This window comes from Neofelis nebulosa, chromosome 1 (assembly GCF_028018385.1).
Source record: "Neofelis nebulosa isolate mNeoNeb1 chromosome 1, mNeoNeb1.pri, whole genome shotgun sequence".
NCBI classification, from domain to species: Eukaryota; Metazoa; Chordata; class Mammalia; order Carnivora; family Felidae; genus Neofelis; species Neofelis nebulosa.
The window spans coordinates 138,893,642-138,916,453 of record NC_080782.1 but is presented as its reverse complement, the minus strand read 5'-3'; the positions used below and the strand labels follow the sequence as shown (position 1 = coordinate 138,916,453).

Genomic DNA, 22,812 nt, shown 5'->3' with positions numbered 1-22,812 from the left:
AAAATATTATGTATACCAAGGGTTGTGTTGTCTAAACATTCTAAATATTTACCAATTCTCTTGTTTGCTCTATCAGTTCCCAGGAGAGTTGTGGTAAAAATCTACCATTATTATGCATTTTTCTATTTTTCATTTAGTTCTATAGATTTTTGCTTTACCTAAATTTGTGGCTGTTGTCAGGTGCATACACTTGTGGAATTGCTACCATCTTCCAGGTGAACTGACCCTTTTACGATCATGAGCATTCTATCTACGGTAATGGCTCTTGCCCCAAAATCTGCTTTGCCTGATAGAAGTCTTGCTAGATAGGCTTTCCTGTGATGAGTCTTAACATAATACATACTTCTCCCTCTTTTAAATTTATCCATTGTATATCCTTACATTTAAGCTATATCCCTTATGAGTGGTATACTGTTGTTTAGTTTTTCATGCAATACTGGTCTCTAATGACAGTATTTAGTCCATTTATATTTCAAGTCATTGGTGATATATTGGGTTGCAATCTTTACATGTTGGTATTTTGTACTTGTTCTATCTCTTTGGGGTTATTCTCTCTCTCTCTTTTTTTTTTTTTTTTTAGGTTAGTCTAATCCTTTGTCATTCCATTTCCCCTGCTTTATCAGCTTCTCATTCATTTTTACTCTTCATTTACAAATAACACAAATCAGTCCTTTGACAACTTCAAATAATGGAACATATTTTAAGCATTTTAACTCTATCTGTCTCTTCTACTCTTGTTCTTCTGTTTTTGTCAAGAAATTTAATTCTATCTATATTTTAAAACCAACAAATATTTTGAGTGTTGCTTTCTACAATCCGTATTTATATTTTAGTCAGACATTTATTTCCATTGCTGTTTATTCTCCTGTTTTCATTTGGGATCATTTTCCTTCTGAAGAACACCTTAAATTATTTTCTCTTACTTTAGGTTTGCCATGACAAAGTCTCCTAGTTTTTGTCGCTCTGAAAAGTCTTCTGTCACTGTCATTTACGAAGAACATTTTCTTTGGGAAGAGAACCTTAAGTTGGCAGTTCTGTTCTTGCAATACTTTAAGGATGTTATCCTGCGGCTGGAAAGTCATCTGTCAGTCTTTTTGCTGCTCCTATGAAAGCTATGTCTCCCTCTAGCCCCATCTTCTTAAGGGTTTCTTTGCTTTTTGGCAACTCTGCTACCATGAACCTAGGTATGGTTTACTTGGTATTTATTCCTAGAGTTCATAAACACTCTTGAATCTATGAATAGCTATCTTTTTCACTTTTAGAGATTCTCATGTAGTATCTCTTCAAATCCTGCTTTCTCTCCCATTCTTTTTCTGAGGGGTTTCTAGAGGCTTCATGTTTGTCTCCCCCAATACATATAGGTTTCCCTGCTTTCTGAAAGTTGGAAGTAAGCCGTTTGACAGAAAAAGCTACATGAGTATCGATTTTTGCTAAATAAATCCAGAGAGGATTTTGGCTATTCTGAAAACCATTACCATGCAAATGTAGGTCTTCTGTAAGAGCAAAGTGGTCTAAGGCCAACTGTGGGTAAGCTGGGGATGCTCTTTACTTTGCATCATTTCTGCTTAAGAGAGGTTTCACAGGAACGCTCTACTTTTAGATAGCTGGGGAAATGTGTGTTATGAAACCTAATCCCCATTTTGAACTGTTAGGGGATGGGGCCTTTGGGAGGCGATTAGGTCATGAAGGTAAGCCCTCCTAAATGGGACTGCTGCCCCTGTAAAAGAGGCCCAGCAGAGCTCCCTGACTCCTCTTCCACGAGGACTTGACAAAAAGGTGGCCTTTTATGAACTGGTGACTGTGCCTAGACCCTGATCTTGGCCTTCCAGCCTCCAGAAGTGTGAGAAACCAATTTCTGTGATATTTTGTTATGGGAGCCCAAAGAGACGAAGACAGGGTCCGTAGTTACACACAAATGGTGGTCAATCTCATATCCTCTATCTCAGGGGTCACTCATGTTGTTTGCTATTTTTTCCATCCTTTTTCCCCCTCTGTTTCAGCTTAGATGCTTTTTACTGACTTGACTTCACACATCCTTGGTTCTGCTGCATCCAATCTGCTGTTAACTCATCTTTTACATTCTTACATATCACTTAAAATATTTCTCAGTTCCACAATTTCTACATTATTCAAAATATTCTAATTCTTCATTCCATTTCCCCATCATATCACCTTTGTTCTAGAACACAGTAATAGCAGTTATTTCAAACTTGGCATCTGGTGACTCTAAAATCTGGATTACCTGTTGACTTCTATTGAGCAAAGGGCATTAACAGGCATTCCTTAGTGAAGAAACACAAGTGGTTGATATGCAAAAGAAAAGCTGCTCCAAGTAAGTCATCAGGGATAGGAAAACCGAAGCCACAAAGTGACACTATTTCAAACCCACCAAACTGGAAAAAATTAACACATGTGATAATAGCCAAGTGTTGGACATCATATGAAGAATAACAGTTACACACCACTCTTGGGAACTCAAGAGTCGTACAAGCACTTGGGAAAGTAATTTTGCCCTATTTAGCAAAGCGTTAGAAAGCAGTGACCCTTATTACCAGAAACTCTACTTTTTGATATAAATACTAGAGAAACTCGGACAAATTCAAAACTTTTCAGTGTTGTCTTGTTCTAAGTTAAAGGAAAAAGCCATTGAAAAAGGACTGGGTAAAATGTGCTATGTTCATCTGTTTGTTTTATAAAGCAATAAAAATGAACTATAGCTACTTGCCTCAACATAGCTAAATCTCAAAACCAATTTTGAGTCATACAAGGCGGACAAGAGAATGATTCAAAGGCAGTGAGTCCATCTACATAAAGTTTAAAACCACACAAACGTAAAGAAAAGCAAAGGGAGAATAAATACCAAATTTAGGCAAGTAGTTACCTCTGGAGAGGATGCAGTTGAGCAAAGGCACAGAAGGCTTCCAGAACACTGATAATGTGCTCTGGTTCTTAAAATAGAAGTGGGGGGGGGCGGGCGGGTAGGGTGCATAACCATCTTCTTTTTGTTTCCCTCTTTGGACTGTTATGGTCTATTTCTTTTAAAAAGCAACTATTAAAAAAGAAAGGAAGAGAAAGCTCGGCAAAAACAGACCCAGTTGTTACCTCTGGCTGGTGATTTTTATTTTCTGTGTTATGCAGTGCTGCAAAGTTTGTCTTTGTTTACAATAAGCAAGCATAATTACAAGCAGAAAAAAATAATAAAAGCCAATTAGGTTAGGTTACTTTGTAAAATTGTAATTTTATAAGACTTGAAACATCCTAGTTCTAAAACACAGAAGACAAGCCTTTAAACGCCTTGAATTTTTCATCACATATATGGCATTAATACTGATCACACATGCACACACAAAAATTAGAGGTTACAGAAAGAAATCCTCTCTGCTGCCAGGTGCTCTGGGTTAAAGACTCCTCAATCAAGTGAGTATAATCTTTATTTTGCCTGAGCTGCCTATAAATCCAGAGAGGAGATGTAAACATGCATACACTAGACTAAACAGCGGCTAAAAAGTGGCCACTACTTACTCTCCCGCTCACACATACCATGTAAGTCTGTGGGAAAAACTTACAACTAAACTAAGGAACTCAAGTCAAGTTTTCTGAAAATAACCCAGAGCTGACAAGTCAGTAGGAGGGCCTGGATGGTTTCAAGACACAGTTTTTAACCAAGACTTGGACCTCCAACTGTTTTCTTAAACAAAGATTTACATCCCATCCTTGGCTAAATTACTTATAAATTAATCAAATTAATTACCCTGAGTGGATAAGCAGGAGACTGGACAAGATAGTGCTGATGTCAGCCAATGAAGCCTGTGTTGTTTTAACTAAATATATCAGAGCTTAGTTTTAAACAGATCTACTGTGCACAAATATGGTAAGGGACCCACATCCTACCCAAAATCTTAGTTCTGTTTCCTGTCTTGGGAACAAGCGGACCTAGTTTCAATTTATCTCACATAATGAAAACGTTAAATTTTCTACACGAACAAATTCATACCTCTTAATGATTTATTTTCCAAAAGGAGTAGCTTTTATTCAACCTACACAATTGTTTTCTAAGGTGATGAGAAATATTTTTAAACAAACATTTTTTTAGAAAAAAAAATTAAAGTGACAATCTTGAGTATTTGTCAAACAATGAAACCTTTGGTTTAAAAATATTTCTGTAGGGGCGCCTGGGTGGCGCAGTCGGTTAAGCGTCCGACTTCAGCCAGGTCACGATCTCGCGGTCCGTGAGTTCGAGCCCCGCGTCAGGCTCTGGGCTGATGGCTCGGAGCCTGGAGCCTGTTTCCGATTCTGTGTCTCCCTCTCTCTCTGCCCCTCCCCCGTTCATGCTCTGTCTCTCTCTGTCCCAAAAATAAATAAAAAACGTTGAAAAAAAAAAAAAAAAAATTTCTGTAGTGTATCTTCATGGAGACTGGGGGTGGGGCGGAAACAACTAAATTTCCCCTTAGATGTCTCACAATCAGAATTCTTTCAGATCTGTGCTACACATTGTACCAAAGATATCAAATCCAGAATGTCTGGGTATCATTCCTTGTTTTCTAACTTAGGACCCATTTATGTTTATTTGTTTGTTTGTTTTTTTGTTTGTTTGTTTTTTACAGCTGTTACCTCCCCAAGTTAGCAAAGAACAACAACAACAAATTTACAGCTTGGAAACACAGACTTTTAAGGTTGGGAATTAGACGATTTTTTTTTTCCCTAAATCATTAGAAGAGTATGTTTGTTTTTTGTTTTTTTTTTTAATTCACAAATTGACTGTACTGGGTCACCTTTGAGTAATGGAAATCTGTTTAAACATTCTTTTGGCAATAGGCACCCAGCATTAGATCTTATTTCCAAGCTTTACCAGCTGGGTTTTGTCATTAACATTTATTAACAATCTAAGATATGGCTTTCCCCATCTAATCCGTACTACACAAATGTTTTGTATGGCCCTCCAGAGGATTTTGCTGTGACAAATTACTGGCAGAGATTATAGCCCCGTGGCTATTCACCAGAGGCAATGTAAAATTAACATGGTACTAATCCAATTTAAACAAGAAGTTGCACAAACAATCCTCTGAACAAAAGCAGATAGAGGATTCCAATTTTATATTCAAACACAATAAATGTGTTTTTAATAAAAAGTTCTAGAAAAATATGGTACTTTCACACATATGAATTGTGCCTATTTGATGAAGCTATTAATTTTAACCCTATAAGAACAGTTAGTGGCAGAGCACAATTTGGGATGGTCATGGCAAAGGCTTATATTTGCTCTTCAAGTACCAAACCTCCAATGTCGTCTGTGGAACATCAGTGATTCCTAGTGACCTAAAGGTTGTTTACAGTGTTGTTTCCAAAGCAGAAAGTTAGTGGGATAAGGAACAGAATTAGTCTCGAGGAAGATTACTGCACTCAAAGAAGGAGGCTCTTTTCTTGAAGAAATAGTTTAGAGCTGAATTCTAAATTTAACGCCGTTTTCTTAATACATAAAGTAACTCACGGGGAAGCATCTGACTTTCGTGATAGCCTCTCCTACTAGGAACAAACGGCAAAATTATCTGCCCATGCTTTTTAGGGAAGGGGGTAAATGTAAAAGAATGGATGAAATGGGAAGATTCAGAAGGTAACAAAAGGGTACGGGGATGCACGTGACAGGAAGGAGACATTTCAGTCATTAACGATTACTCCTCTCTCCAAAGGAAATGCCCTCCTCAACGCTCACACTTCTCCACCTTTTCATTACTGGTTCTGGTAATGCCCCATGATTCATTCCCTTCGTCTCTGAGCCTTCACTGTGTAACTTCTTTAATGGCAGGCACCATTTTCTACTTCTTCCCCATCTCCTCTCCGTACTTTGGCATCCTGACTGGAGCTTCTTCTCCCTCAAGGTCACTTCAATTCTCATTATGAGAGCTGGTCTAACAGTCACTGATGCCATTTTCCTTGCTGGGATGTGCCAAACCATGACTTGTGCCTGGATACTGTGTCAGAAATCCCTAAAACCTTCCAGGGCTCACTTTCTTCTCCTCGAAATTCTTTCATTATTTGGCTTCCACGGAATAACCTGATACCAGCATAAAGGGGAAACAGCCGGGACCCCAGTCCAGTGGCTCTAATCCTTGCTCTCTCACTCGTGACCTGTGCGATCTGGTGCACCTTCCTTAACTTCCCTAAGTCTCCGTTTCTTTCATCTAGAAAATCGAAATTCAGTTACCAGCTCTACTGCGATCTTGGTTAGGATGAAATGACAAGGTGTGAGGGGCCTGAAATCATGACCGCCCTCTTGCTCTCTGCCCGTTGGTTCCATCATCAGCTCTCAGGCCTCCTCTGCAAACCTAAGAATGCTCAGTTTTATCTACCACAGCTTAAATTCTCACATCTGCAAGGAGCCCAATCATCCTCCCAATACCAGCTGCATATTTCTGAATGCTTGCTGAATTTCTTTTGGCAAAAGTCAAGATGTCCACATTCGCAAGTCCTTTCTCCTCCTTGTATTACTACCGTTATTTCCATACTGGAAAACTCGCTTTGCAGACACTGAGGCTTGAGCCTCTGGCATCATCTTCAACTTTCTACTTTGCATTACAATCAGGTAAAAACGGGGCTATACCAATCTACCAAAACCATGTTTTGGGTTTTTTTCCCCAGGAATCTGTGTGTCACGTTCCCACTTAAGTTCCAGTCCTGGTTACCTGAAATTACCTCTAAAATTGACCCTCCTCTCTTGTCCAAGTAGAGTCTCTGCTTTCCACCTTCCTGCATGTTTGCTATACTCATTTTGTTGGTTACATTTATAGCATTTCCCTCTCTGCTTTCTTAAATCACAACCAGCTCACCAGAGGTCTATCTCAAATACTCCTCTTCCACAGCGTCCTACTTAAGTGCTATTAAATAGATGTACTTTCCCGTCCTGCCTCCTCAGGATGGTTCTTGTCACAGCTCTCACTCTTAAATATAAATGTTACATTTATAATTTTCTTCCCTCTTAATAAATTGCAAGCTCTCTGAGGGAAAGACTTAAGTTTAACATACACCAATAAATCTATCGCAGTACTGTGAATACAAGAGGCCCTCAGTGCACGCATGGGTCCTTGATCCTGTGAACATTTATAAAATACTTTCACTTCGTGTAATATTCTGTTATGCTTACAATCTCAACTCTTCGACGAGCTACATTAAGGCAAACTGTATTGTTTATTCTCCTGAGGTCTTGTACATACCTCTCTTTGAGAGCAGTAGGTGTTTAGTACAATACCACAGAGATGTTTAATAGCATTTGCTGGTCATGGAGACAGAGAAAAAAAATACAATTATGAAAGACCCTATGTACCAAATTTCACTCCGAATAAACTGATCATTAAAGAAAGGCAAAAGTTTGAAGGGTTAGGTCAAGTAGATTCGATTCTAAAGAAAAACCTTGCTCACATTTAATTGATCTTAATCATTTGAGCAAACTTCACTCCAAAATAAGATTAATTTCTCCTGAGGCTTATGGCATTTGTTATTTAGTAGTAGGAAGAAGAAGAAAAAAGAAGTCTAAGAAGAATTCAGGAAACCACTATCACTTTTTAATTCTTGTAAAATTGTGCAAAAATTGTCTGTGATTCCTTTTCTTAACTGAATAAATGACTAGGTCTTCTAGGACTAACATTTGAAATCAGCTGTTCAGCTGGAGGACATGTTAAATTTTTTCAGTTATTCTGAAATTACTTTTCTGAAAGTTACTTTCAATGGAAAGAAATTAAGACAAAAAAAATGGCCGTTTTATAAGTGAAAGTGAAAGAAATCATTCCTAATTTCTTCTGGGGAGGACAACAGTTGCCAATTTGAAAAAAAAAAAAAAAAAAAAAAAAAAAAAGGACCTAAGAGTTAATTTTTTTTATTAAGAAAACAATCTTTTAATAATCTCAAAAATAGCCCTGCAGATCCAAATGTCCACATATGAACGTAATAGCTATTGCCAAATACGCATACTTTTAAAGAATCAAGGGGAAAAAGACATAAAAAGAAGAATCCATCATCAGCTATAAACCACATACCTGTTTAAGTCTGGCAAGTTCTTTCAAAGCTCGTCCCCACTGCTGCTTGTAATGTAGTTTAGACTTAGTTGCAGATTCCAACTTCCTTTCAAGTTCAACCTAACAGTGATTAAAATCGTATCAAGTGAAACACTATACCACTGTGTACAATCACTGAAAGATAATATATACAAAGAGTCTGGCTTAAGAAAAGAGTTTATACAGTGTAACATACGACATCATCTAAAACTGTTATATAATTTACTATAAATATTATGGCACATGAACATTTTCTTGTTTAAAATATAGTCGTATTTTTACTGCCTAACAGCCTATACTGAAAGGAACGGAATCAGTCTTAACCTCCAGACAGTTACTATAAATGTATTAAAACGTGTATAGAGTGCAAAACATTCATTTTTTACAAAAAGCAGTCCTTACTGTTAGCATTCCAATTTAGCTGGCACTCGACATCTCAGAAACCTAGTTCTTCCTTCTGGGGGCCTATCATGAGATGGAACTTGGTCTTACAACCCCGAGAGCTAGTAGAGATACTCTTATAACTCTACTGCTGCAAAACTCGGAGAGTGCTGAGAGCAGGGAGATCTTTTATCAGAAAGCAGTTTACTGAGAAAGAGGACAAAGGGGAAAATATTTTAAGAATGTTAAAATAAACCTGAGAGTAGGAAAAATAATGCTCCTCATAACACTAACTTTGATTTTCTATTTCTCCTCAAACATATAAAGAAAAACATGAAAGTGATTCCATTAAAAAAATGGTTATTTATACTTGCAGCAGGCAATCTGTTGTGCATGAACCGAAGCCAACTTGGCGATGTTCTGGAATGTACGTTCTCAGTGTTTCAAACCAAGTACCAAACAAATTCATGAAGCCAACAGTTTTACTATTTAAGTGATAATGTAATAATCTGCCTGAATTACAGCACAATACTGTGACTCTAAACTGGTCTAAGTTTTTTATATCAAGTCTAGTTTTTCCCATACACACAACTCTTCATGTTTTGCAGGAACATCAAACCAAAGGCACAGTCCCAAACTTCAAACTTCAGAAAACGTGTATGAAAACAAAAGGAAAGGAAAAGCAGATTGCCAAATTCCCTTCACAAAAGACCAGAATATTCTCTGCAGTAATATATGAACTCATGGAGTCACGGTCTTTTCTGCTTTATAAATCCCTGGTGCTTGAATTTAAAGGTGTTGACATTTCACAACTAGACTTACATGTCTTAAGTTGAATAAATACTCTGAGATTATCAAAGGTGACCTCTTCTACTTGTGCCCCAAAGATTTATACATATTACTTGGTAATTTAACAGTAGGGCATAAGTCAGAGGAATAGCAAAAATCGTTTTATATTGCTGGGATAAAAGGGTAGTATTTAATTATAAAAGTGATCACGTCCCTGGGTCTTGGAGAAGGTCTGGTAGCCTAGACTGGCCCAAGGATGAGGGTTAGGAAGGGATAACCCCAGAGGGATCAAGTATATCCCATGGACTGACTCAATAGAAAAGGCTGGAGGGGCGCCTGGGTGGCGCAGTCGGTTAAGCGTCCGACTTCAGCCAGGTCACGATCTCGCGGTCCGTGAGTTCGAGCCCCGCGTCGGGCTCTGGGCTGACGGCTCGGAGCCTGGAGCCTGCTTCCGATTCTGTGTCTCCCTCTCTCTCTGCCCCTCCCCCGTTCATGCTCTGTCTCTCTCTGTCCCAAAAGTAAATTAAAAAAAAAAAAAAAGTTGGAAAAAAAAAAAAAAAGAAAAGGCTGGATAGGTTTTATCAGTTTTGCCAGGATTATCAAAATCACATTTGCATATTCACAGTTAAATCAAAAAAAACCCAAAAAACAAAAAACGTAGTTTGCAATTTTCTAATGCATTCCTATGACCTAATCAGTGATTCCTAACCTTTCTTTTTTTTTTTTTTTTTTTTTTTTTTTTTTTTTTTTTTTAAGAATACAGGTGCCTCTGTGATTCTAAGGAAACATAGGGGACCCAGTTCCCAGAAACATGCACACGACTAAAGATTTGAGAGAACTCCAGGGCATTCAACGACCTTGAGTTGAAACCTCTCCTCTTGAGTAGATCTAAGGCTTGGGCAAGCTTTTCACTTACCTCATGAACCAAGTTACAGATTTCTCATGTGAAAACTCACCTCAGGACCCAGAGTCCATTCAGAGGCCAGTGCAGGCAGAAAGCACAAACCCGTGTTCACTCGTTCTCTGTCTCCCTCCCTGTTTCTAGGCCCACAAGTCTCATTCTCTGCTCAGTGGATGGCATGGTCTTTGTCTCTGATGCCCTCTTCCCCACTGTCACCAGGAACTACAGAGACTTCTCCCTGGCAAAACTTGGCAGTTTTATTCTTCTATGTTGCTCCCGCCCTTTCCTTAGCCCACGTTCGTATCTTCTCCAGTCTCCTCAGCCTCCACACTTTTCTGTCTCCAAATCCCGCAAACCACTGTCAGGTCAATTTACTCTCAAAGATGCCGCTGCTGCTACTTGCCTGCAGGCTTGAACCTACACTCCTCTGCCTGTTTTAAGGTGTTCCAGAATTGAACTTCTGTCCTACTTGCCGCACCTATTTCCTTGGTGTTCCTCAACAAAAAACCCTCTGCTCCAGCCCGCAGGTTGGTGTCCTGGTTCACCCCCCATCACCCAATTAACTTCCTACGCCTGTCACTTTCTTCTCTGCTTACTTAAAACTACTATTTTCTCAACTGCAAAAGAGTTTCTATCATATTCCCTGGTATTTGATCACACACAGTCACTTCAGGCTCCTTGAGGCATCTCTCCAATTTTATTACAACCTCTTTAAAAGTGAGGTCCCGGAAGGATCATGTACTTTTCCTCCTCTTTTTTCTCTCATCTTTGCCTTTGCCTTAAGACAGGGGTGGACGCATGGTAGCTACCAAATAATCATAAATACATAAATTTTGGCATTTATCTTCAACTTCAGTCTGCCCTGCTATATTAATGTTTTCCATATTTCATTTATTTCAAAACCTAATTATTTTTAAGCCATCTAAGAGACACTCCTAGTTAAAAGCAAATCATAAACTATTCTTGACTTTTTAATAAAAGGAATGAAGAATTACATCTGGTAAAATTGTATCTTATTTTACACCGTTTCAGTGAAAATTGAAGTATTTCTGTTAAACTGAAGAGAATAGGTAATCAGCAAATGCGCTCTATTTCACATAACCACAAGTTATACAATGAATAAGATACTTTTTCACTTATGTCTTTCTTTTTGTGCGTTTATATCTTTGTTATTACTTAGCAATAAGAAATAAGATTCTGCCCTCTTCTGGCTCCAAACAAAATTTACCAAGAATTTTCACCAGATCTGAGAAGCCGTGTTTTACTCAACACTTAAACATGCTGGATGAGTTCCTTGGGTCTCAAACAGAGGCAGTTTAATTATTCATTTTTTTTCCCCTTGCCCTTCACAAGTTCATGGCACTGTTTACATTTTTGATACGTTGAGGGATTTTTATCCTTTTGGTAGAAGTATAGTTGGAAAACGGGATTTAAAGAAATCACGTAAAATGTATTTCTATGGTAGCTAGTTACCAACTTTCTATTCACAAAAGATAAGGTTCTAATTGTGAGATATGTGGTCTCTGAAGGTAAAATAAAAATACTCTTTGACGCTTAGTGTCTGTGCACTTTAGCTATCTTTGGTAGGTACCACAGAATTCACAGTTGTAAACAGGGAAATAGTTGAATACTTGTTTTTAATCAAAAGAGGGGTTATGGGGCACCTGGGTGGCTCAGCCAGTTGGGCGACCGACTCTTGACTTCGGCTCAGGTCACAGTCTCGAGGTTTGTGGGTTTGAGCCCCACGTTGGGCTTGGTGATGACACTGCAGAGACTGCTTGGGAGAGCCTCTCTCTCTCCAAATAGGTAAAATAAACTTTTTTTTTTTTTTAATTTTATTTATTTTTGACAGAGAGAGAGACAGAGCATGAGCAGGGGAGGGGCAGAGAGAGAGGGAGACACAGAATCGGAAGCAGGCTCCAGGCTCCGAGCTGTCAGCACAGAGCCTGACGCGGGGCTCGAACTCATGAACTGTGAGATCATGACCTGAGCCGAAGTCGGATGCTCAGCCGACTGAGCCACCCAGGTACCCCCCCCCTTTTTTTTTAAGAGGGGTTAAAAACGTCCAACTGGATTCAAGTTCACTGATAGAGAAATTCAAAAGGCCCAAGAATCAAATGGAGAAACGAAAAGATTTTCCAGGTATGTAAGAAGCAGAATCAACAAGGCTTGGCAGTTAAGTGCACGTGGGGGTAGGAAGAGGAACCAGAGACAGCGTGGCAATGGACAGGCTGCAGCAAGTCAGTGAGTTCAGAAGCAGAACAAACTGGTTAATACCTGCGTCAACCCCCAAAAAACTTATTTTACCACACCCTTTCTTGTCGCCAGCTTTTCTACGTATTATTCACCCTTTCTGCCTCTTAAATAGCGTTTCTACTTCCTAAGACTGACTCTTCTTTGGTCCACTCATCCCCTCCTCTCTCAAAGCTCAATTTCTTCTTGCTATTAATTGCTTATCCTCAATCTAAAAATATTCAGGGGCACCTGGGAGGCTCAGTTAGGTGAGAGTCCAACTCTTTGACTAGAGGTCGTGATCCCAGGGTGGTGGGATCAAGCCCCACATGGGGCTCGGCCTTGGGCCTGGCTCCCTCTGCCCCTCTCTGGCTCACTCAAAAAATATCTCTGTATATGTATATGTTCGTAGATTTTCCACCTACCATATAAGGTTTTAATAACGTGAAGCCCCCAGGTTACATATTTTCCTGGTTTTTTTTCAATGCCAAACTTTGATAACCCTCTGCAGTTTTGCTTCTTCAAAATCTCTTACCTGCAAAACATAAGGCCCTTCTTCAACCATTCTTGACTTAGCTGTCATTAGAGATGACTTCTATTTCCTTATTCTCCAAATCCCTCCTCTTAGCACTGCACTAGACTGTCTTTACTATGTCTCTGGATCTTTTTAGCCTCCTTCTCTGACTCTTGCTTTTTGTACCTGAGGCCGTAGTTCCCACCAACTTGTCTGGGTGTCCTTCCTAAAGACACCTTAGACCATTTCATCTAAATCCAAGGCGGTTAGTTTATTCCAGTGATTCCAAATCTTTATCTCTACCCCCTTTTCTCTCTTCCTACTATACTTGCCTATTTGTTAAAAAACTGTTTATTTAATTTTGAGAGAGAGAAGGAAAGAGAGAGTCCGGGAGAGAATCCCAAGAAGCTCCGAGCTGTCAGCACGGAGCCTGACGCAGGGCTCAAACTAATGAACTGTGGGATCATGACCTGAGGTGAAATCAAGAGTCAGACACTTAACCGACTGAAGCAGCCAGGCGTCGCATCCTTACCCATTTTCAACCCCTCAGTGAACTGCTCCGCTTCAACTTTTTCTGCTAGAGTCTCAAATGGAACCTGCCTAGAACCGTAATTCTCTACAACTTTCAACCTCCTCAAAAAGTTCTTCCTGAAAATTCTTCACTCCTATTAACATCCATTAAGCCAATGTAATACACTTGAGAGTAATCTCTGACTTTTCTTACCAGATGAAATACAAATTCTTTAACTTAGCATCTAAGGTCTTCCCCACATATGGCCACAAATTATCTTAATTTCTAGCATTCTCTTATCAGCCCTGTTATTTTCCAACAACTACCACAATAGTTAAAACTCCCAAGTTCTAGTCAAGCTATTACCCAAATATGCAATAGGCTTTCTAACCCCTCTAGTTCTCTTGAATGCTTCTTGGAATACTCTCCCACACACATTCACTTATTAATGTGCCCTTTAGATTCTATATCTAGTCTCCCTTCTTAGTTTACCTCATGTGTCGATTTCAGAAGTAGCTTTGTCTCCGCTTTGAGTTCACAGCATTTAGTAAGAGAGAGTTAGATACTATGGTAAGCTATTACCTGCCTTTCACTTTAATTATGTGGGTAAGTTCCCTGCCTCTTTGTAGGACTCATTTATTTGACTCTCTCTTGAACGTTTTTAAATCATTCAGCATAGCATTTAGCACAGCACCCAGGAGCATGCATCTTCGCTGGATAATGAAAAACCAGTTCTGTCATTTAGCATCCTGCCAGGAAACTGGTTATACAGGTAACAGGAAAGCACAAATGCTAGAGAGGATAGTATGAGGCAACCAGTGATAAGCAGGAGCAGCCAGGCCCTACGTCTCCGGGGTAGGAGGGACTACAAAAGCAAGTACCATGGGTAACAGTTCTTCCTACTAGGAACGCAGAAACACGGATTGTTCATGCAGTAGGGACAGCCCAAGGCAAGCTGGAGAGAAGGTGTCTAGCCAGAGAGGAAACCATAAAAAGGTGCACCTACTAAGAGAGAAGGGAAGCACACAGACAAAGAGAAGAACGAACTACCCTGGCAACTTCCTGACACCCCCTACCGATCTTCTGATAGTGCCCCCTAGTGGCTACATCTGCAGCGGAAAAGAGGCAAGGAAGCCTTCAATAGAATGTTCAGTGGACAATGACAGGCCATGGCTGACACCATGAAATCCTGTAACTTCTGAAAATTATTCTCTTATTACCTGTGTCATTTCTTGGGTAGGCTGTATCTTTTTAATAATACCTAAAAAATACTAAACGATAAAATGCAACAGCACATACTGTCAAACTTAACATTACACATTTTGGACAGTACACATTTTTTAATGCCTAGAAGCAGAACATTCTTCCCGTTTGCAGAGGATCAGTATATAACTAGAGGCAGGACCTGGCCTCCAACCGCAAGAAACAAAATAAGATGGATATCCCTTCTCTGGGCTCAGAGGAGAACGTAGTCTTGTGATTGATACGAATGCTCCTACCTGGGGCACTGAATCTACAGGGTAGTAAGTAATATGCAGTCAGCATTCACAATGGCAAGACTGGCTGCTGAATACAGAAATCAGGTGATAAGGCAGTGAAAGCACCAACAATAACAAGAGGAGACAGTTTTGGGACAGGATAGGGCATGCTGTGCTTCCCCCTGTTCTTGTACATATTTTCGAAGTTGTTCTTTAGCCTTCCTGAGAGTTCTGTGGATTCCTTTATTTCTAGAGTCAGTCACTTCTGTTTTGGGCAACCAACGACTCTAGTTAGTATATGCTGTAACTGAGAGAAGCCAAGAAATTCAAGTACTGACAATGTCATGTGTCTCAAATGCTGTTCTTATTTGATATCAGAATACTACAGTGAAATGTCAGTACATTTTATATTCAAATAGCACCTACTGATTTTATAAATTATCAGAATTAAATTGCCATAAACTGACACGGGTACCTTTTCCAAGGTGAGTAGATTTATTTCAGACTGAAGGCGGATTTCTGGTTTGTTGCTCTGCTGATCCTTGAACTGATGGAACTCTTTTTCCAAAATCTTATACTTATTTTCAGCATCATTAAGCTGTATTAAAAAAAAAAAAAAAAAAAAAAAAAAAAAGGGTGACAGCCATTTAAAAAGACCAGTATGCAAAGTTCAATGCTACATAATTCAACATTTTTTTTCTTATTGTAAAGCTTGTTTATAGTAGAAAATTTAGAAAATCCATAAAGCATAATGAGGAAAATTAAGATTTCTAGTAATCTTAAAAATTTAGTGAGTCAACTAATTAACAATATACAAAAACTTTTATTTAAGAGTGGGAAATGTGTTAGAAAACCAGGATCATGAGAACATTTTTGCTCAATTTTAGATGGCAAATGAAAGTCACTTTATAAAAATACTTATACTATACCCTGAAGATGTCACGTGTACGAGAATACTATGCACATTAGATATACCAGCTAATGACGATAAAAATAAAAAACTTAATTTTAGCGCGGTATTTATTGTTCTTATAATTTAAAACTGTGAAAGTTTCATAATTCAAACACTATTACAACTTAAAGTCATTTCAAGATGATTTAACTCAACCCCTTCATTTCTGTGGATAAGACATTTGAGGATTTCAGAAGCTCAGCTCGGCAGTGCCCAGGATCTAGTCAGCGGCAGAGACATGAACAGCTCTCAGATCTATTCATCCCCTAGAATAATGCTCTGATGAAAGCAGGCAATACTTTTTAAAATTAAATAAAACAGAGACTTACCTGGACTCAACACTCTATATATAATTTCCCTTAGAACACTTTCAAAACTACCAAAACAAAACAAAAAACCAAACATAATATAAGAATGTTCTTTTCAAATCTGGGATTTTTTTTTTTTTTAATCAAATGCAAACAAGGACTGTTAAAGATGCCTTCCATAACCCTCTAGCAATCATTAGATAAACCCATTTATCTACTTTCTAAGACATAAGACTTAACTAAATTTGAAATGCTGAGAAAACTGGTGGCAAAATGGAATTTAAATTATCAATAATCAATTCTTGTTTCATGCCAGTAAGCACAAATAATTCTAATTAGGGTTTAGTTTATCTAGCATCTTTAGGTAATGAGGTACTCTATTACCTGCAAAGTCTTCCTATGGCTGAAGTTTACTTCTTTGAATATCCAAACTTTGACTTTTCAATTTGGAAAAAAAAACCTTTCTCAAGCATCTCTCTCATTTATTTCTGTTTTAAACGAAAGCTAACAGACTTAAAATTTGGTATTGTTTCTACCATTCAGAAACATTACCATAAATTTTTTTTTATTATTATTATTATTTTTGAGACAGAGAGAGACATAGTGTGAGCGGGGGAGGACAGAGTGAGAGGAAGACAAAGAATCCAAAGCAGGCTCAAGGCTCTGAGCTGGCAACACAGAGCCCGAGGCAGGGCTTGAACCCATGAACCATGAGATCATGACTTGAGCTGAAGTTGGATGCTTAACTGACTGAGCCACCCAAGTGTCCCAGAGACATTATCATAAACAATTATTGTGCCTAAAATCAGGTTGTGCAGAAGTAAGCTATGCGGCACACTAGGCTTTTTCTTTTGCTAAATGTCTGTAAGTGACACAGATTGTTTGAGTTCTGGGAACTGCTTTTATATTTTGAAATACAGACACTTATCTTCATCACCTTTCACTGATAGAATGATCAAAGAGACAGTCAGTCTGGGACATACTTAGAAAGGGGACTCTCTCTGAAGCCATGGGCAGCAATACGATTGTTTAGTACAAAGTAAGTCCTGGGCCTGGAGGAAGTCCAATACTGGAGGGTTAGGAAAAGGAAAAGGAGCCTGAGAGGTGGCCAGAAAGTAGAGGAAGACCAGGAGAGTGGGGTTAAAGAAGGGGAAAGAAGAGAATGAATACACAACAGAAGTCCAACAGTGTTGGAGCTGTCTGATGAAGAGGGGGAGTCAAAGTGATGAGCCACTGGTGGCTTCGCTGACAAGGGGCTGGAGCCAAGGGGATGGGGTGTGGGGTGGGAAGAGCTGAAAGGTGAGAGTAAAGTGAGGAGTGCAGACGCACTCACGAACCGGCGTTCTTAACTGAATTTGGTCCAGTGACACATGCACAAGATGTTGGCCAAAAGGCGATTTATCAGAAAGAAAGATGTTGAGTTACCTGAAATATAGTTCAATCTTGTGCAAATAGTGACAAGGGAAGGAAAATTATTCCAAGGTAGTCTTTAGCTTTGTTTTAGGAAAACAAGAGCCAGCTTAAAGTATATCGGCATCTTGGTGCAATCAACATCATCAATAGTTCAAACCACTGTGAATTTCTCTAACTTTTCAGTGAACTCTTCCTACAAAACAAATGAACTCTAAGTGATGACAACTATTTGATCCCACCTGCTGCTGCAGTCGATGTTTGTCCTCTTCTAGCTGCTTGATCTTTAACCTTTCTAGTTCTACTTGGTGAACACAATCTTCTCTGGCCCTGCGGATGGAGTCCTGAAGTTCTTGCAGATTCCGGTCACGTTCTGATTTCAGTTCCTTCCTTTCTCTTTGAACCTAAAAACAAGTGAGTCTTTATGAGGCTGGCTTAAAGGCTCAGCTACAGTATGCTGTTCAATATTCTATTATCCTTCTACACAAATGTTTACAATATTTACAATTTTATTTTCATATCCTTTTCCATTGTCTGAGTTCATGTTGAAGCACAATTGAAATTATACATTTAAAAAAAATTTTTTAATGTATTTATTTACTCTTGAGAGTGCACGAGTGTGTGAGTAGGGGAGGGGCAGATAGAAAGGGAAAGAGAGAACCCCAAGTGCGCTCTGTGCTGATAGCACACAGGGCTTCAACCCACATTGCTAATCCATCATCATTTAATTCTAAAATACAAAGTGTATCCAAAACTCCATATATGACTTATATAAATTCAATTGAAAAGGCCCTAATCACTTAAAATTCCTTTTTGAGTAAAACCCACTGTATTACCTAAGCAAATATACCCACGTTCCTTTTCTTCTTTAGAAATTTCTTCTATTCTGCCTAGTCACATAGAAAGTAACAGAGCCTTCATATTGGAAACAAATACATTTAAGGTCAAACATCAATTGAGAAATTCCAGAAAATGTAGGAGGATCAGGTCAGAGTGAAATGCTGAGAAAAATTTTAAGAAACACATTTGGTTAGGACAGGAGCATACAAATTTAATGTGGAAGAAATTCTAATAATTTGAAATGATTTATGTAGTAATTGAAATAAATATTTAGGGTAAAATTTATCAAGACCTAACAAAAATGCTAACTAGGCATAGTATTAACAGAAGTTTTTATCCATCCTTGGGCTCTAACCTTTAATCGACAACCAGGTGGGATATTCCCTTGTTACTGAGAATGACATCCGAATTCTAGGCCCCTCAGCCTGTGCTACATTTTCTCTATGCTCTGGGCAGTGTGACTATCCAGTCCCTCCACATCCCGGGAAGAAGTGTACTTCCGCAGAGTGCAGCAGTCAGCCAAAGCTGGCTGGCCGGCTATTAACCATTTCAAATAACAAACACTTTGCTATGTATTCCTCACATTCTGACATGTCAAAGATGCTTTCCTCTGCTGAACAGCAGTTTTCTCCACCATGCCTACAAGACAATTTCCATGGAACGCTTTTTATGAAATATATTTTATAATAGCATGTACCTCGTGCATGGATTCCAGGAAATAAAGACATACAATTACCTCTGACTCTGCAATGATCAGCTGCTGCTCTCGTTTCTCTAAGTCAATTAGGGTTTTTTGAAGTTTTCCTTCTAGGACAGTATATTCAGCCACCTAAAATATAATAAAAGACACATTATCTTTTCCCCAACTTTGAAAACACAAGCAAATCCAACAATGCATACATTATAACTGACTGAAACACAAGTTCTGGGAATAGGAAACTCATGAATTACATCCACCAAGTCAGAGCAGAAATTCCTTCTAGTACTCTAAGTGAGGGCATCCCTCTAGCTTCTGCTTGGGTATCTCTAGTGACGTTCAATTTCCAGAGGAAGGTCATTCTCCCACTGGGCAGTCAGGCTGCTAGTAAAATCTTATGTGTAGTCAAAACCTAGCTCTTTAAAATCTGCCTTCGTTACTACTCCAGTATTCCTCTGACACCCCCTTCAGCACATACACTCCTTCCCTGCAACGTTCGGCTAGCTGGTCAGTTTCAAGTCAATTCTCCTATGGGTTCAGGTCCGATCCTTTCCTACAGTTCCAGTAACTGAGTTCCTAATTGCTTCTGATGCACCACTCCCTGCTTGGGCCCCAAGCCTAGTACCTTAATCTCCAGGGGCCTCTAGTTCTGCCCTGCTCTTCGTTGGTGAGATTCCCGTTCAGAGAAAAGACGCCTGCCAGTTCAGCCTACACAGGATGGAGGAGTCTTTACGGTTTTCTGTCTTTCATTTCTAACTGATCACTTTTACTGCAACTTCCTGAACCAATTTCTTTGTTCTCACCAACTGGTTCCCAGATTTCAGGTCCATCCTAACATTCTCTTTCCCACAGTTAATAAGACCTTGCTTTAATCCTCCTTCATCTTATTTCTACCCCTTAGACAGAAGGAAAAAAAATCTATCTTCACGTATTTGGCCTGGCAATAGCCATCATACGTCCTCTCTCTTTTTCTTCTCCAAGAGAAACACAAGTTTCAGCTATTACTCACATATTAATTACAATTTCCACATCGTCTAACATCTTGGATCTAATCTACAGTCTAGATTCTAGATTAAGTCTTTTTAAAAAATGTGGTACCCAGATGTGATCTCCCTACTTCATAGGCCAAAGAATGTCCACAGCCCAAGATGAAGACAACGTGTCTATTACGTTAGTCTAAACCTGCACTTGCTATTTCAGGATCCTAATCACAGTTTGCTCTGTCAAAGAAAATCCCCAAGGCTTTTGTTTTTAAACCTGGGATAACTATAACAACATACCTATTGTCCGAAAGATTGTTTCGACTACAGAAATTGACATTTGTCCTTGTTAAACTTTAGTTCAATGACTTAGGCCTGGCATGCTAGACACTCATGAGCCATTACCTATTCATTCTGTTCAATCTACCACCCACTTTTGGTTTATCTCAAAAAAATGCTAAGTGTGCCCTACCTCCTGAAAAAGTCTTAGAGAGGTAAGTAAACAGGATGGGGGGTCAGTATTCAAATGTTCTTCCTCTGGCAACCGAAATGCATGGGTTCCCAGAGCTCTGTCTCAGGAGGTCTCCTCTCCTACTACCTGACCTCAGAGGATGATCTTAACTACCTACCATCACATATCCTAAGCACTTCCAAAACCAGATTGCAAAGTCAAAACCCCCTCCAGAGATTACATCTGTATCTCTGTCTCCAGTATTCCCTATGTATCTCAAACTCAAAAGTGAGTAAAAACCTGAGATCATAATCATTTCAATAACAAATACCTATTGAATACCTAGGAGATGTGGGTAAAACAAAGTCTTGTGAACCTATATTCTGAGGGAAGACAAACTATGAAAATAGAAGTGGATATTTAATGTAATTCTAAGTAAATACTAGGATGAAAACAAGCAGAACGAGCATATAATTAGCTCCTGGGGGCAGAAGAAGGCCTATTTACGACAGAATGATCAGAGAAGGCCTCACTCAGACTATTTTGAACAGAGACCAGACAGTGCCTCTAACAAAAGAGTCTTCTATAGATCCTGAGGGGGACTTAGGGAGCATGTCTGAGGAACTACAGAGAGGCCAGGTTGGTGAGAAGAGACTATGTGAATAGAAGGCTGACAGAAATGAGGTCACAAAGGAAGCTAGTAGATAGATCACATAAGGCCGTGTAGGACCTGGTAAGAAACAGGAGTTTTATTCTATGCGTAATGAGTAGGAGAGGTTTAAAGCAGAAGAGTACATAATCTGACTTTTGGTTTAAAAGTCTCAACCTTGGTGGATATGGATTTAACAAGCTACCGGGGTCAGGAAAGAGGACAGAATTCTGAGTTAAGAAGTAACTATAGTAATCTAGGAAAGAGATCAGGAATATTTAAACTAAGGTAAGTAGTGAAGAAGGTGGCTGAAAATGGTTCGTTTCCAGAATCTGTACTCAATACAGAGTCAAGAGAATTTGCTGACAAACTAGATGTGCAACGAAACAGTGTCAAGGGTAACTTGCCTTGTAGCCTGAGGAGCTCAGTAAAAGGTATTGCCATTTATTAAGATGGGGATCAACAGGAACAAATTTATACAGGAGGGAGACAAAGAGCCTATCTCTAGACATGCTCCCTTTGATTTGCTTAGCAGAGAATCAGTTGGCAGTGTAGTATAGGCACCCAAACAGCCAAATGTAGAGTCCAGTGAAGAGGTTGGAGATAGATAGACACACACACACACACACACACACACACACACACAGTGAATAACTGTGTTTAACTTGTATATGATGCTAAGAAAGTGGATGAGAATACTTGAAGAAGTGTAAAAATAGAAAAGAGGTTCAAGGACTGGGCTTTGGGGCAAGCCAATAAAGCCAGCAGAGGCTGAGGGGGGAAAAAAAAAAAGTTCCGGCATGAAAATTGCCAAGGGGAGACCAGTGAATTCAGTAGAAGAGTAGGAAAGTATAGGAAGAGGAGTCAAGTTGAGGAAATGTTTGAGAAAGGGAAAGATCCAATCAGGTGAGGATGAGGGAGGGTTGGCTGAGAACCGCTCTGGGAAGAGAAGGAATTGATTAGGGAAAGCAGTAGGATGCGAGGGTAGCACTGAATATCCCTTAAGGCTTGAGACCTTAAACCTCCGTAACTCCATTTCTCTAGCTCCTGTTTGTCTTTCCTCCTTCATCTTATCATGGCTATTCCTGTTCAGCCTTTATTTTCTTTTACAACTCATTATTGCTTCCCTGGCCTTCCTGACTTTGGATCCACCTTCCTCTATTCTGCAACAACTGTTCTAAAATGAAGATCTCACTTCCTTCCTTATTCTCTTACATAAAAATCTTCATTTAAAAAATAAGTTTATCAAATTTCTACCTTTCCCAAGCAGGTTTTATCATCTGAACCACAGAACATAAAAAATGATCTAACTGATTATTTTCTCCATCTTCTCTTTAATGGCACACAAATCTACCATTGCTGAAGCACAGGAGGAAGTGAATCCACCAGCAACAGTGCCCGCTGACAGGCATTATGGCTTAATTCTCCCAGGAAACCCTGGCTGAGAACGTCTACGGGATCAAGTCTAATCTCCTCAAAATGAAACAGAAGATCATTTACATGCCATAGACATCTCCACCTTATTTCTTGAGACTTCTCTTCCCTTCTTCCTATATCAAGCTACCTACAATTTCCTTAATGCCGAGCTATTTCCAACTTCTTTGTTTGGAATTCCCTTGGAGTCTCTGTGGTAATATCTACTAATCTTTATCAAAGTGGAAGCATGATCTTATC

At 39.2% G+C, this 22,812-nt stretch overlaps 1 protein-coding gene and 1 long non-coding RNA gene across 4 annotated transcripts in view; one reads left to right on the top strand and one right to left on the bottom strand.

The window, feature by feature from the left end:
• The window catches only part of CEP120 (centrosomal protein 120), an 80,955-nt gene that overhangs the window by 17,933 nt on the left and 40,210 nt on the right, over positions 1-22,812 (bottom strand). For all 3 annotated transcript variants that reach the window (XM_058737810.1, XM_058737820.1, XM_058737801.1), the window contains exons 16-19: positions 19,098-19,190; positions 17,764-17,925; positions 15,327-15,449; positions 8,028-8,126 (exon numbers count right to left, since the gene is read on the bottom strand). In XM_058737810.1, coding sequence (XP_058593793.1) covers positions 8,028-8,126; positions 15,327-15,449; positions 17,764-17,925; positions 19,098-19,190 — 477 coding nt within the window. The remainder of the gene's footprint in view (positions 1-8,027; positions 8,127-15,326; positions 15,450-17,763; positions 17,926-19,097; positions 19,191-22,812) is intronic.
• On the top strand, positions 20,757-22,753 carry LOC131516604 (uncharacterized). The gene is made up of 2 exons (XR_009264172.1): positions 20,757-21,426; positions 22,509-22,753. It is a non-coding gene; the product is annotated as an uncharacterized LOC131516604 (long non-coding RNA).